Genomic DNA, 13,333 nt, shown 5'->3' with positions numbered 1-13,333 from the left:
TCTAATCAAATTCCCAAAGAAGAGAAATAGTCAGGGAGACAATAACAAACGAGACAGCACGGAGATGTGAGACGCACTTAGAAGGTAAAAGGATCGAAGAACAGACTAAGGTGCCTGTAGGAAACCATCAAAGCTGGCATAAGGAAGAACAACAGATTACTGTTTCCAACAGGGTGTTTCCTCCTAAAAGGACAGAGGATACTAAAAGAGGAACATAGCCAGGAATTCTGGCTACACCAACATGGCAGGTTTTGGGGAGACTTCAGAAAATAATCACAGAAAGAATTTAAAGCACTCCATTCAAAACTGTTAACTCTTTTTTTCTTTTTTGGACAGGATCTGGCTCTGTAGACCAGGCTGGCCTCAAACTAAGTGCTGGGATTAAAAGTGTGTGCCATCAGGCCTCATCAAAATTGTTACTTTTAAGGTAGTGATGTAGCACATGCAAGTCTTTATAAGGTACATAAGAGGCAATCTAAGAATTTAGTACGGGCATAAACTGGCAATCTCAGAAATAGGTTGTTTATATGTGCAAAGTAAATATTGAGCTAAGGCTGGGCAGTGGTAGTGCATGCCTTTAATTCCAGCACTTGGGAGGCAGAGGCAGGTGCATTTCTGAGTTTGAGGTCAGCCTGATCTACAGAGTGAGTTTCAGCACAGCCAGGGCTACACAGAGAAACCCTGTCTTGAAAAACAAAAAACAAAACAAACAATCAATCAAAAAACTGAGCTAAGGATAGAGCCCTAAGTGATTTCTTAAAGTCTGGAAAGGATGAGTTGGAAAAGAGACTGTGCTGAGATGATACAGAGATAACTGAAAGCCAGAATATGGACTCATGAAAGCAAAAAAAAAAAAAAAAAAAAAAAAAAAAAGAGTGTTTTTAGAAGGTGGCATGATCAACTCTATCACATGTGGCTATAAATTTGGGCAACAGGAGAGTGTCTGCTCCCAAGCCACAGATAACAACAGCACCATTCAAAGAACAAGGTCGAACAAAACAGAAGTGTGTAAGTGACTAAGACAGAAATTCTCTCCTTTCGTGATGAAGACTTGCTTCCACCCAACTAATCACTACCATTAAGAGTTAGCAATGAGTGAAAATGTGTTGGAGAAAAAGAAATTAACAGACACTTGTAGATTATTTATTACAAATGGAAAAAAGTACAAAAACTCACTAGATATGACCTTGGCGCCAAGGTTTAGACCAATGCCTAAATCACAATGAGGAAAACTGGCATCTCAAAGGATATGAACCAAATGCGATACACTGAGAACACATAAGTCGTGTGGCATTCCTGCCAATGTTTTGTTCATGTTTACACACTGATTTGTTCATTCATTTATTCATTCACTTGTGTGTGAACACACACATGTGCTCACTGCCCTGGCGCACAGCAGGATGTCAGAGAGCAATTTGAAGGAGTTAGTTCCCTACCATGCCTTACCCACTCAGCCATCTCCCCTGCAACTTAATTTAAACCTAAACTAATAGGAACAGACAACCCAAACTGATGGGCACTCAACGGAACAACTGGTCTATATGCACAAAAAAATATTTTTTTATGGTAGGCTAAGAAATTACTTTTTAGAATGTAAGTCTGAATCTGGGATCTTCTCCTAACTCTTTTTTATGTGTATGGGTGATTTACCGCATATATGTCTGTGTGTCACCTGTGTCCACTGAGAAGCCCAGAAGAGGATGTAGAGTCCCCTAGGACTAGAGCTGTAGATGGCTGTGAGCCACCACATGGGTCCTGGGAACTGAACCTGTGCCCTCTGGAAGAGCAGCCAGTGCTCTTAGCCACTGAGCCATCTCTCCAGGCCCTACAACATTAAAACATACAAACAAACAAACAAACAAACAAATAAATAGAAACAGCAGGCATATGTGCGTGTATGCTTCAATGTGTGAGAGACTTGTGTGTGTGTGTTCATGTGTGCAGGTCAGAGTTTACAACAGGTGTCTTCCTCTGTTCTCTATTTTTTTCCCCCTTTCTTTGTTTGGTTTTTCCAGATAGGGTTTCTCTGTGTAACCCTGGCTGCCATGGAACACGATCTACAGACCAGGCTGACCTCTGCCTCCACAGTGGCAGAGAATTAAAGGTGTATGACACCTTATTTTTTGAGATAGGGTTTCTCACTGAACCTAGAGCTCACCAATTTAGACTGGTTAGCCATTGAGCCCAGGGATGCCTTCCTCCCCACCCCCCACTGGTTTTTCGACACAGGGTTTTTGTGTGTAACAGCCCTAGCTGTCCTGAAACTAGCTCTGTAGATCAGGCTGGCCTCGAACTCACAGAGATCTGCTTGCCTCTGCCTCTCAAGTGCTGGGATTAAAGGTGGGTACTACCATCACCCAGCCCCTAGGTATCTCTCTTATATTCCCCCTCCAAAGTACTGGGATTACAGGCAAGGGTCAATGTGTCCAGTGTTTATATGAGTGTTAGGAATCAAAATTCAGGTCACATGCTTTCATGGCAAGCACTTTACTAAATGAGCCATTTTTTCCAATTATAAAAGGTTATAAAGGGGTTGGGGACTTAGCTCAGTGGTAGAGCGCTTGCCTAGCAAGCACAAGACCCTAGGTTCGGTGTTCAGCTCCAGAAAAAGATAAAAAAAAGGGGGAGTTATAAAAGCTGGGCATAGCGGTGCATGCCTTCTCTTGAGTTCAAGGCCAGCCTGATCTACAAAAGGAGTTCCACACCAGATAGGGCCATACAATGGCCTTGTTTCATCCCATCCAAAAAAGTGCTATAAAAGATAAGACAGTGATGAAATCTAAATATAGACTATTTTTAAGCTACCTCAAGGAAATTCAGAGGCTGAATTAAGGAACTGGCTGTGGGGTATGGCTTAGGAGCAAAGCAGAATTAAGTAAATTAAAAAAAAAACTAATTTTAGGAAATTTATTTTACTTAATATAGTATCATATCAATGTTAACTTTTCTTTTTCCTTCTTGGTTTTTTGAGACAGGGTCTCTCTACGTAGCTCTGACTGTACTGGAACTCACTTTGTAGACCAGGCTAACCTTGAACTCACAGAGATCTGCCTGCCTTTGCCTCCCAAGTACTGAGATTAAAGGTGTGTGCTATCAGCCTGGCTAATGTTAACTTTCTTAAATTTTATAATTAACTAAATATATTGGAGAATGTCTTTGTTCTTAGAAGATAGCCATCAACATACTTAAGGGTGATGGACTAAGGTTTTTTAACTTAACTCTCATATGATTCTACAGTAATGGTATATATACTAATGTTACTAAGTATTAACAATTGGATTAGTTGAGATCATTCAAAAGTATATACGTGCTCTTACATTGCTCGTGTAACTTTTCTGGAAGTTTAAAACTTTCAAAGTAAAGAAGATGGAAAACATGTTGCTTAATCTTAACTGCATTTGAGGCAAAGATGCACACTTACTTCTTCTATTGCAGCATCTTGTAGCAAGGAACGAATGTCTAGACGCATCATGTGACGAGGTGCAGTTTCCCAGTGATCAGCCATCTATTGAGATATTCAGAGGTTATCTCAGACAACTACTCCAATAAAGACCAAATCCACTGTCAAGATAAATGCGATTAATGCTACAACCTGAACAGGCTAGTTCCGAGAAGAGCTAGGCAACCCCTTCCAGTTAAAATACAGAAAAGAGGCCAGGCCTTTAATCCCAGCACTCGGGAGGCAGAGGCAGATGGATCTCTGCAAGTTCGAGGTCAGTCTGGTCTATAGAGCAAGTTACAGGATGGGTTCCAAAAGCTACACAGAGAAACCCTGTCTCTAAAAACCAAAACCAACCAACCAAACAAATTTTAAAAATGCAGAAAAGAAAGCATTTATTGAAGCAGATAGAAAAGACATTCAGGGAAAAAAAAAGTGAGGTAAATGAGCTTAAGACAACACTGCTGATACTGAGAGAACGATGTTTGGGGTACTCTGGCACCCTAAGTTTCTGAAAAATTACCTTATTTATTTCTTTAAGCTTTCTTCCATGAATATTTCTCTTGCCACAAGTCTGGTTATCAACACTCATTTCAGCCAAATAAACCTAAACAGAAATAAGTGATGATTAGGTCCAGAGACTCAAAACTCAAACTCAAAGTGCTTCAAAAGTTCTTTAAGACCATACCTCGAAACCCTTGGTTTTTGCTGCACTCCAAAACTGGTCAAAATGTCTAACTCTGTCATTGATAGCATCCAGAATGATGAAAGGGAAAAACCCATCATCCAGAGTCTTTTTGAACGTTTTGAACATGCTGGTGCGGTAAGTCTCCTCCATCTCAGCTTCATATTCATATTCCATTACCTAAGATCCCACAGAAAAATGGGGGTTAGCAAAAGGAAGGAATCAGCCTCAGCCTGGTTAACACCGAGATAAGGATGACTTTACATCCCTCACACCTAAGTACCAAAGCTGGTGTCCAGAAGACAGGAAGTGATCATCTTCAAAAAAACCTGCATCTCAAGCCAGGTGTGGCAGTGCACACCTTGAATGCCTGCAGGTGATGCAGGCAGATCCTTGTGAGTTTGAGGCCAACCTGGTCTAATCTGGTCTACTGGGCAAATTCCAGGCCAGCCAGGGCTACACAGTTAAGACCCTGCCTCAAAAACAATAAACCAACCCTGTCTCAAAAAACAAAATAAACAAACAAAAATAAACAAACAAAACTAACAACCCCATCTCTCCCTCAACCTATTTTCCTTAAAATCCCACCAACAGGTCTAGAAGAATCACATCATACCTTCTTTTTCACTTTCTTTCCAGAATCTGGATCTTTTTCTTCTTTTTCTACTTCAGTGATGAAATAATCATCTAGACTTAAAACCCTGGGTGCAGGTCCTCCAAATTCTACTTCCTTATCCTAAAAATACAACAGTTATGAAGATTAAAAAAAAAAAAAAAAAAGTGAACCAAATTGATGAAAACACTAAAGTTTCCACTTGTGGCTAAATAAACTAAAATAAAAATTTCTGGTTGTTTTAAATCAACCAGAGGCAAAACTATTTGTCTAAAGGGATAAAGAAAACTTCTAAGGAAAACACCCACTAGAGATAAATGGGCCTCCGTAACTCATCAAAGGGAGACACCAGGACGAGTAACACACTACCCACTAACACAAGCAACACACTTTCCCCTTTTTCTCTTGTTTGCTTTCTCGTACTCACCCGGATAAGTTTGGCAACATGTGTCTTTCCACTGCCAGGCAATCCTCTCATTATCACAACAATCTGAAACACAAGGAGGAGGAGGAGGAGGAGGGGAGTTTGTTTTGTGTGGGGTGGGGATGTAGCTCAGTTGGCTGAGCTTCTGTATGCTTCCCTAGCATACAGAAATCCCTGAGTGCCATCCCAGTATTAGAGCAAATGCCTGGAATCCCAGCACTCAGGAGGTAGAGGAAAAAGGTCAGAAGAACAAGGTCATGCTTGGATACACAGGGACTCTAAGGTTAGCCTGTTAGACCTGAGACCTTGTCTCAACACAGACAAAGCAAAACAAAACAGAACAATGGAAATGAATCAGTACGTGAAACAAACTATTGAAAAATCAATGGCCCAAAGAAATCAGAAAATATTCTGACAGGAATGAAAATAAAGACACACACCACAGCTCATGGAGTAAAACTAAGCAAATGTTTGAAGGGAAATTTTAAGTGTAGGTGTCTATATCAAGGGAGATTTAGGGGCTGGAGAGATGGCTAAGCTGGGATTTTAGGCCTGCTAGTATACTCAGTTGGCGGACACTTCAAAAACAAAAACAAAACACCTCTCTTTAAAACATGTTTTTGCAATTTGAGAAATGGCTCAGCAGTTAAGAGCACTGGCTTCAGTTCCCAGCACCTACATGGTGGCTCACAACTGTCTGGCTGTAACTTTAGTCCCAGGGGATCCAACATCCTCTTCTGACCTCTGTGGGCACCAGGCACACAAGTGGCGTGCATACATACATGCAGACAAAACTTATCACACAAAATTAAATAAAATTTCTTAAAACATTAAGAAAAAAAGATCTAATATTAAAAAACCTACTTTTCTGCCTAAACCACTGCAAAAAGAGCAAGCTAAAATGAACAAAACAGGAAGGTACTTGATCAGTTTGGGAGGCAACTAGGCAGTGTGACCAAGTCCTGAGCTCATAGCATGAGTTGGCTGTTTGAAACCTGGAGCTTATGCAGGGACACTTGGCTCAGTCTGGGAGGAAGGGACTGGACCTGCCTGGACTGAGTCTACCAAGTTGATCGCAGTCCTCGGGGGAGGCTTTGCCCTGGAGGAGGTGGGAATGGGGGGTGAGCTGGGGGCAAGGGGAGGGGGTGGGAGGGGGGAGAACAGGGGAACCCGTGGCTGATATGTAGAACTGAATGGTATTGTAAAATAAAATAAATAAAATAAAAAAAATAAAATAAAAAGAGAAACTATCACTACATAAGGATAAAATAGTAATAATAATAAAAAAAAACCAGGAAGGTAACAAAGATCAGACCAGGTATTAAGGAAATAGAGTAAACTCAGGAAAGCTTTAGGGCTTGGATATGGTCATGTGTTCTTCAACAGTACAGGTGCTAGAAACTTGGTCTCCAGTCTAGCAGGGTGGAAATAATGGAGCTTTTATCAGGTGGGGATTAGTGGGAAGTTAATTAGTTCACTTGGGTTATTCTTGAGGGTCCCTGGACACCTTCCTGGATAGTGCAATGGTATAAATTGTAAGCCTGATCCTTGAATCTCTCTGGCTTCCTGTCTCACACATGTTCCCACCATGATACATCCTCCATGTTTTGATGCAACAAGAAAGCCCTCGCCATAGTCCAGCAAATTCTGATGCTGAATTCTTGCATCTCCTACAATGTGGGATACATAAACATCTTTTCCTTATAAAGAACCCAGTCATTATGTCATCATCTAAGTAACCAAACAGCACATCTCTCCCCCCTTCCAAATCTATAAAACCAAAAACTGATCCTTTGGGGTGGGGGGAACAATGAAATTGATAATCTTTTACCTAGACTAAGAAAAAAAAGATTTAAATTACGATAATAAAAAATGGAGATGTCACTACCAATATTACAGAAATGTAAAGAGATTATAAAGAAAGATACATATGAGCTGCATGCTAAAAAGAAGGTAACTTAGATCAAACAGACAAATACCTAGGATGATGCAGACCACCAACTTGCCAAAGAAACAAACAAAAACAAGGGGAGGGGACAGTTGAGAGAGTAAAGCAAGGAAAAAAAAATGTTCAGTACAACTGAGGCTGAGGCAGGCGTGTCTCCGTGAAGTTAGCCTGGCCTACATGGTGAATTCTAGAACAACCAGGGATATACAGTGAGACCCTAACTAAAAAATAAATAACTCAATAAAAGCTGGCATGGGTGACACATGCCTCGAATGCCAGCCTTTGAGAGATGGGGAGGCAGGAAGGTCAGAAGTTCAAGATTGATTGATTGATTATAAGGTCATTCTTGACTTCATAGCAAGTTTGAGGCTAGCTTATTATACTTGGAGACCCTATCTCAATGAAAGAAAACAACAAAAGAAAAGATTTTTTCATGTGAATATGAACAGTCTCAGGAAAAGACAGTAAATTGTTAAAGAGATGAACAAAGAGACACCAACAGCGAGAGCAATGGCTCGGCTGTGAAGGGCACGGCTATTCTTCCAGGGGACCCAGGTTTGAGTCTCAGCACCCACACGGTAGCTCACAACCCTCTGTAACTCGGTTGCAGGGGATCTGATGCTCTCTTTGCGCCTCACAGGCACTAGGCATGCAAATGGCACAAACACACAAAATATCCATACATATAAAACAATAATAATAATAATAATAAAAAAGTACTAACAAGGAAAGCCTAGGCCTAAAAGACTCCATCACTGAATTCTACTAAATATTTAAAGAATGCAATTCTTCCAAAGAACAGAAGGACTAATTCCAAACTTATGAGGCCAACGTCACTTCTGTATGAAAACTAGGCAGACATGACAAGAAAACAATGATATCTATTATGAATGCAGATGTAATGATCTTCAAACCATATCCAGCAACACAGAAAAAAATTGTTCGAGTAGCACCAACTGCCATGAAAATCAATTACTGTATTAAATATGCCAATATACTAAAAAATAGAAATCATTTAATTATCTCTACTAATGTAAAAAAGAAAAAAACATGCAACAAAAGCTAACAACCCCACTCAGGATGACATTTTCTAGTTCCATCCATTTGCCTGCAAATTTCATGCTGTCATTGTTTTTTACTGCTGAGTAGTACTCCATTGTGTATATGTGCCATATTTTCTTTCTCCATTCTTCAGTTGAGGGGCATCTAGGTTGTTTCCAGGTTCTTGCTATTACAAATAATGCTGATATGAACATAGTTAAGCAAGTGTCCTTGTGGTAAGATTGAGCATTCCTTGGGTATATGCCCAAGAGCAGTATAGCTGGGTCTTGAGGAAGATGGATTCCCAAATTTCTGAGAAACCGCCATACTGATTTCCAGAGTGGCTGTACAAGTTTGCATTCCCACCAACAGTGGAGGAATGTTACCCTTGCTTCACATCCTCTCCAATATAAGCTGTCTTCAGTGTTTTTGATCTTAGCCATTCTGACAGGTTTAAGATGGTATCTCAGAGTCGTTTGTACTCACTCATAAGTGGATACTAGATGTAAGGCCAGGCATGACCAGACTGCAGCCCATGGCTTCGGAGAGGCTAGCTGACAGGGAGGGACACATGGATAGCTCAGCGAAGTAGAAGTGGATGGGACCTGCATGAGGGGGCTGGAGGTGAGAGGGTGGCGGAGGGCAAGGAATGGGGGGTGAGAACATAGGGAAATAGAAGAGTTGAGCTGGAGCAGGGATGGAGTGGGAGAGCAGCAAAGGAGATACCGTGATAGATGAAGACATCACGGGAGTGGGAAGAGCCAGGGTGCCAGGGAAGCTCTCAGGAATCCACAGGATTGACCCCACCTTGGACTGCTGGCAGTAATCGAGGGGGTGTCTGGACTGGTCTACTCTGGTGACTAGTCTAGTGAATACCCTAACTGTCATCATAGAGCCTTTATCCAGTGACTGATGGAGGCAGATGCAGGGATCTGCGGCTGGGCGCCAGGCTGAGCTCCTGGAATCCAGTCGATGGGAGAGAGGACGGAATCACCGTTGAGATAATGATGGGAAGACGTGCAAAGATGACTGGCCACACTAGTGGAAGCCCATGAACTGTGGACTGGTGGCTGTGGAGCCCTCTGGATATGGGAGACAGTTGTTTAGCTTGAACTGTTTGGGGGATACCTGGGCGGGGGGGATCAGGGATCTATCCCTGGTGCATGGGCAGGCTTTTGGGAGCCCAGTGCCTGCGGTATGGCACCTTGTGCAGCCTTAGTGTGGTGGAGAGGGTTTTGGACCTGCTTTGGTTCTGTGTGCCCGGCTCTGCTGACTCCCCATGGGAGACCTTGATTTGGAGGATGTGGGGATGTGGGGTGGCTTGGGAGAGAGAGCTGGGAGATGGGAGAATGTGGGATCTGTGGGTAGTATGTAGGGTGAGTAGAAAATTTCTTAATTTAAAAAAATGGAAAAGCCGGCGGGGGGGGGCACACGCCTTTAATCCCAGCACTTGGGAGGCAGAGGCAGGGGGATCTCTGTGAGTTCGAGGCCAGCCCGGTCTCCAAAGTGAGTTCCAGGAAAGGCGCAAAGCTACACAGAGAAACCCTGTCTCGGACCCCCCCCCCCCCCCCCCCCCCCCCCCCCCCCCCCCGCCAAAAAAAGGAAAAAAAAAAAACAAACTAATAACCCTTTGTGAGTAATAATATTCAATCAAGTAGAAATAGAAGGAAACTTCCTCAACCTGATGAAGAGCACTCTAAAACTCCATACCTGAGGCCAGCAAGATGGCTCTGTGGGTAAAGGCATTTGCCTCCAAGCCTTAGTATCTATGTTTGATCCCTGGGACTTACACATTCAAAGAGAACCAACTCCTGCAAGTTGTCTCTGATCTCTGTTAGTATGTTTTGGTACATGTGTACATGTGCCTCCCCACATATACAAAAAAAAAAAAAAAAAAAAAAAAATCCAGAGCTAACATCATACTCAATGGTGAAAGACTGAAGGTATTTTCTATATTCAAAAATCAAGATAAAAAACAAGGCAAAGAACGTCCCCCTCTTGAGACATCTAATCACTAAGTAGACGAGCTTAAACCATAAAAAGTACAATTATTTTGCAGATGACATAATCTTATATACAGAAAATTCCAAGAATTTGCTAAAAATCTTTGGAAATGAAAAGTTCACCAATGTTACTAAAATACTAAAATACCTAAAATGAGCAAGCCAAAAATAAAATAAAGCCAACTATGTAAACAATAACATTAGTTATAAATAGATTAAACAATTCAAACGCACGCACGCACGCACGCACTCGCGCCTTGAGATGTTTCCTGGGATCAACATGGTGGAAGCAGAGAACCAACTCCCGAAAGTTGTCCTCTGACATCCATATGTGTACACCAGAATGGTGCACATACACAAAAAGAAATACAATTTAAGAAATAAAAATTAAAGAGCCCATAAACACATTGAAAGCAGAGGGATGGTGAAAGATAAAGAGAAGTGCCATTTTACCACTGGAAACATATTCTAAGAACCTTTAGCAGATGCCTGAAACCATGAGTAGTATTCAAATCTTACAATACCTTGATAGTTCATCTGATAATCAAGACAGCTACTACAGGTGGGAAGTGTGGACATGGCAAGGGATGACTCAACTGCAAGATTTCATCATGCCACTAAGAACTGCACATGATTTTAAATTTATGAATGATTTCTGGAGTTTTTCTTTTTCTTTAAGTCAGTGTCTTCTTAGGCAGAGCAGGCTAACTTCAGACTCAGAGATCTGCCTGCCTCTGCTTCCTGAGTGCTAGGTTTAAAGTATGTGACACCACACTAGGCACCAACTTTAATATTTTAATTATAGTTATTGCATCACTGTTGACTTCAGAGAAGTGTATCTGCTTGAAGTGCAACCACAGACAAGATGGTGGACTACTGTATCATTCAAACAACAACCATAGGACAGACAGGATAGCTATAGATTGAGAGTAGGCAGAGAGGGCTGGAGAGATGGCTCAGCAGTTAGGAGCGCTTGGTGCTCTAGCACAGGACCTGGATTCGATCTTAGCACCCACAAGGCATCTAGCTCACAACCATCTGTAATCCCTGTCCCAAGGAATCTGACTTCCTCTTCTGACCTCTGTGGGCACCAGGCACACATGTAGTGCACTACATACATATGTGGATGGGTGAAATCTTTTTTTTTTTTTTTAAAGATTTATTTATTTATTATGTTTATAGTGTTCTGCTTGCATATATTTCTGTAAGCCAGAAGAGGGCACCAGATCTCATTACAGATGGCTGTGCGCCACCACGTGGTTGCTGGGAATAGAACTCAAGACTTCTGGAAGAACAGTCAGTGCTCTTAACCTCTGAGCCATCTCTCCAGCCCCTGAAATCTTTATTATAAGATTACTCAATATTAGACAAATTTCAAAGGATATATATATATATATCAGAGAGAATATCAGGAAATTAAACCTAATCAAGTCTCCTAATTCTCCCTCTTTTTGTTCCACATATCATAAAGGCAAACCTACTTTTTCTCTTTTCAAAATGCAATTAATTAAACTAACTAAAGAAATAAACAACCCTCTTACGGTTTTTAGGATTACAAAAAGAACAGTTCAGTTCACAGGACTCACTCTTTCAGGCCTGCTCTCCCGGCCTGGTGGTTTCAGAATGTCATCCACATTCTTGGACTCAGGCTTCTTCTCAACCCGTGGAGCTGGAGGCGGCTGGTGGCCCAGGGCAGGAGCTGGAAGGGGCATTCGCTCCTCTGGGTAAGTTCTTCGCTCTCCTAGAGTTCCAGCAGTTGAATAGCATTATTATTTACACAGTAATTATTGTGGAAGGTAGTAACTTTCTGTTCTCATCCTAATTATAATTCAGATCAGGTCTAAGGAGGTGAGGGTCACTTTAAATGTAATTAATACACAAATCTACTGCAATTGAGAAAATGAAAAGACTGGCATGTATCTGGGGAAAACAGATTGTTCTGTAAAATACTGACTCCACCATTATTCCTATTAAATATAGGAACACATTCAGCAACAGGACCTAGAGAAGTAAGTATTTTGCTAGATAGCCCAAGCATGACCAATCCTGTACAAGTTCTATGACTTTTGCTTATAGTTTAAGAGCAAGAGTCATTGCTTAGGAAAGCTTATTCCTGAGAACAGGTGGGAGTTTCTAGTTTAAGTGCAATTCACGGTAATGAGGAGGTAAGACCAAATTCAGTGTCTAACAGTAAGTGCCTTATACTTTATCAATTCCATGGAACAGCATGGAGCCACTAAGAGGTTTGAATATGGGAAAATTTATATGATGCAGTTATTAAATAGAAGAAGTACAATAAAGATAACTTTATGTAGGAGTGGGGATTCAACTTAGCATTGTAGCACTTGCCTAGCATGTGTGAGGCTTTGGATTTGATGCCTAGCACAGGCAAAAAAAAAAAAAACAAAAAACAAACCAAAAACACACAAGAAAACTCCTGGCTTTATTCTTGCTAACTTCATACATAAGAATGAGGAGAGAAGGGGGCTGGAGTGATGGTTCAGCACTCAAAAGCACTGGCTGCGCTGTCAGAGAACCAGGGTTCAATTCCAGTACCAACACAGAAGCTTCCAACAATCTGTAACTCCACATCCCTGGGCAGCAGGCATGCACACAGTACACAGACATACACGCAGGAAAAGCACCCAGACAAATAAAAAAGGAAATAATAATTTTAAAAAGAGAAAATGAGGGAAATATGTAAAATTAAAGTTACACTACGGTGTGTAGTAGGATTCTAAATGACTCTTTGTTTTTCAAAACTCCTTCAATAGTATAAAATTTAAAATTAAATTTTATTTCATTAATTACATTACTTTTTTTATAATAATGCTACCATCTCTTAAGAAATCTCAAGTACAGTTTATTATGAATGTTTAAATCCACAGCTACAATGAAAACCACTTTCTATTTGTTTACATTTTCAACATAGTTGTTGTCAGTAAGGCATCCTACCTCCAAACATGGATGGGCCTTCATAGGGTGGTCTATCAGACTTCCGGTCATAGGATGGCCTATCAAATCCTCCTCTTCTGGATGAGGAATGGTCTTTTTTGTCTCGATATGACTGATTCCTACAGGGTGTTACAAGAGTTTTTGGTGAATATATAAATATTTGGAAGGTCTCTGCTTTGTAACACAACATCATTATCTGCCCATTGTCTCTATGGCACTTATTCC

The 13,333-nt window shown here is 41.2% G+C and overlaps 1 protein-coding gene across 1 annotated transcript in view; it reads right to left on the bottom strand.

Annotated features, from left to right (window-relative positions):
• Positions 1–13,333, bottom strand: part of Ylpm1 (YLP motif containing 1) — a 73,920-nt gene that overhangs the window by 15,541 nt on the left and 45,046 nt on the right. Inside the window, 7 exon segments of the mRNA XM_028876639.2 lie at positions 3,422–3,505; positions 3,963–4,046; positions 4,128–4,304; positions 4,741–4,860; positions 5,165–5,227; positions 11,740–11,894; positions 13,109–13,227. Coding sequence (XP_028732472.1) covers positions 3,422–3,505; positions 3,963–4,046; positions 4,128–4,304; positions 4,741–4,860; positions 5,165–5,227; positions 11,740–11,894; positions 13,109–13,227 — 802 coding nt within the window.

Source organism: Peromyscus leucopus, chromosome 14 (assembly GCF_004664715.2).
Source record: "Peromyscus leucopus breed LL Stock chromosome 14, UCI_PerLeu_2.1, whole genome shotgun sequence".
NCBI classification, from domain to species: domain Eukaryota; kingdom Metazoa; phylum Chordata; class Mammalia; order Rodentia; family Cricetidae; genus Peromyscus; species Peromyscus leucopus.
Note: the sequence above shows the minus strand (reverse complement) of the source record. Positions and strands in the feature narration are given on the sequence as shown.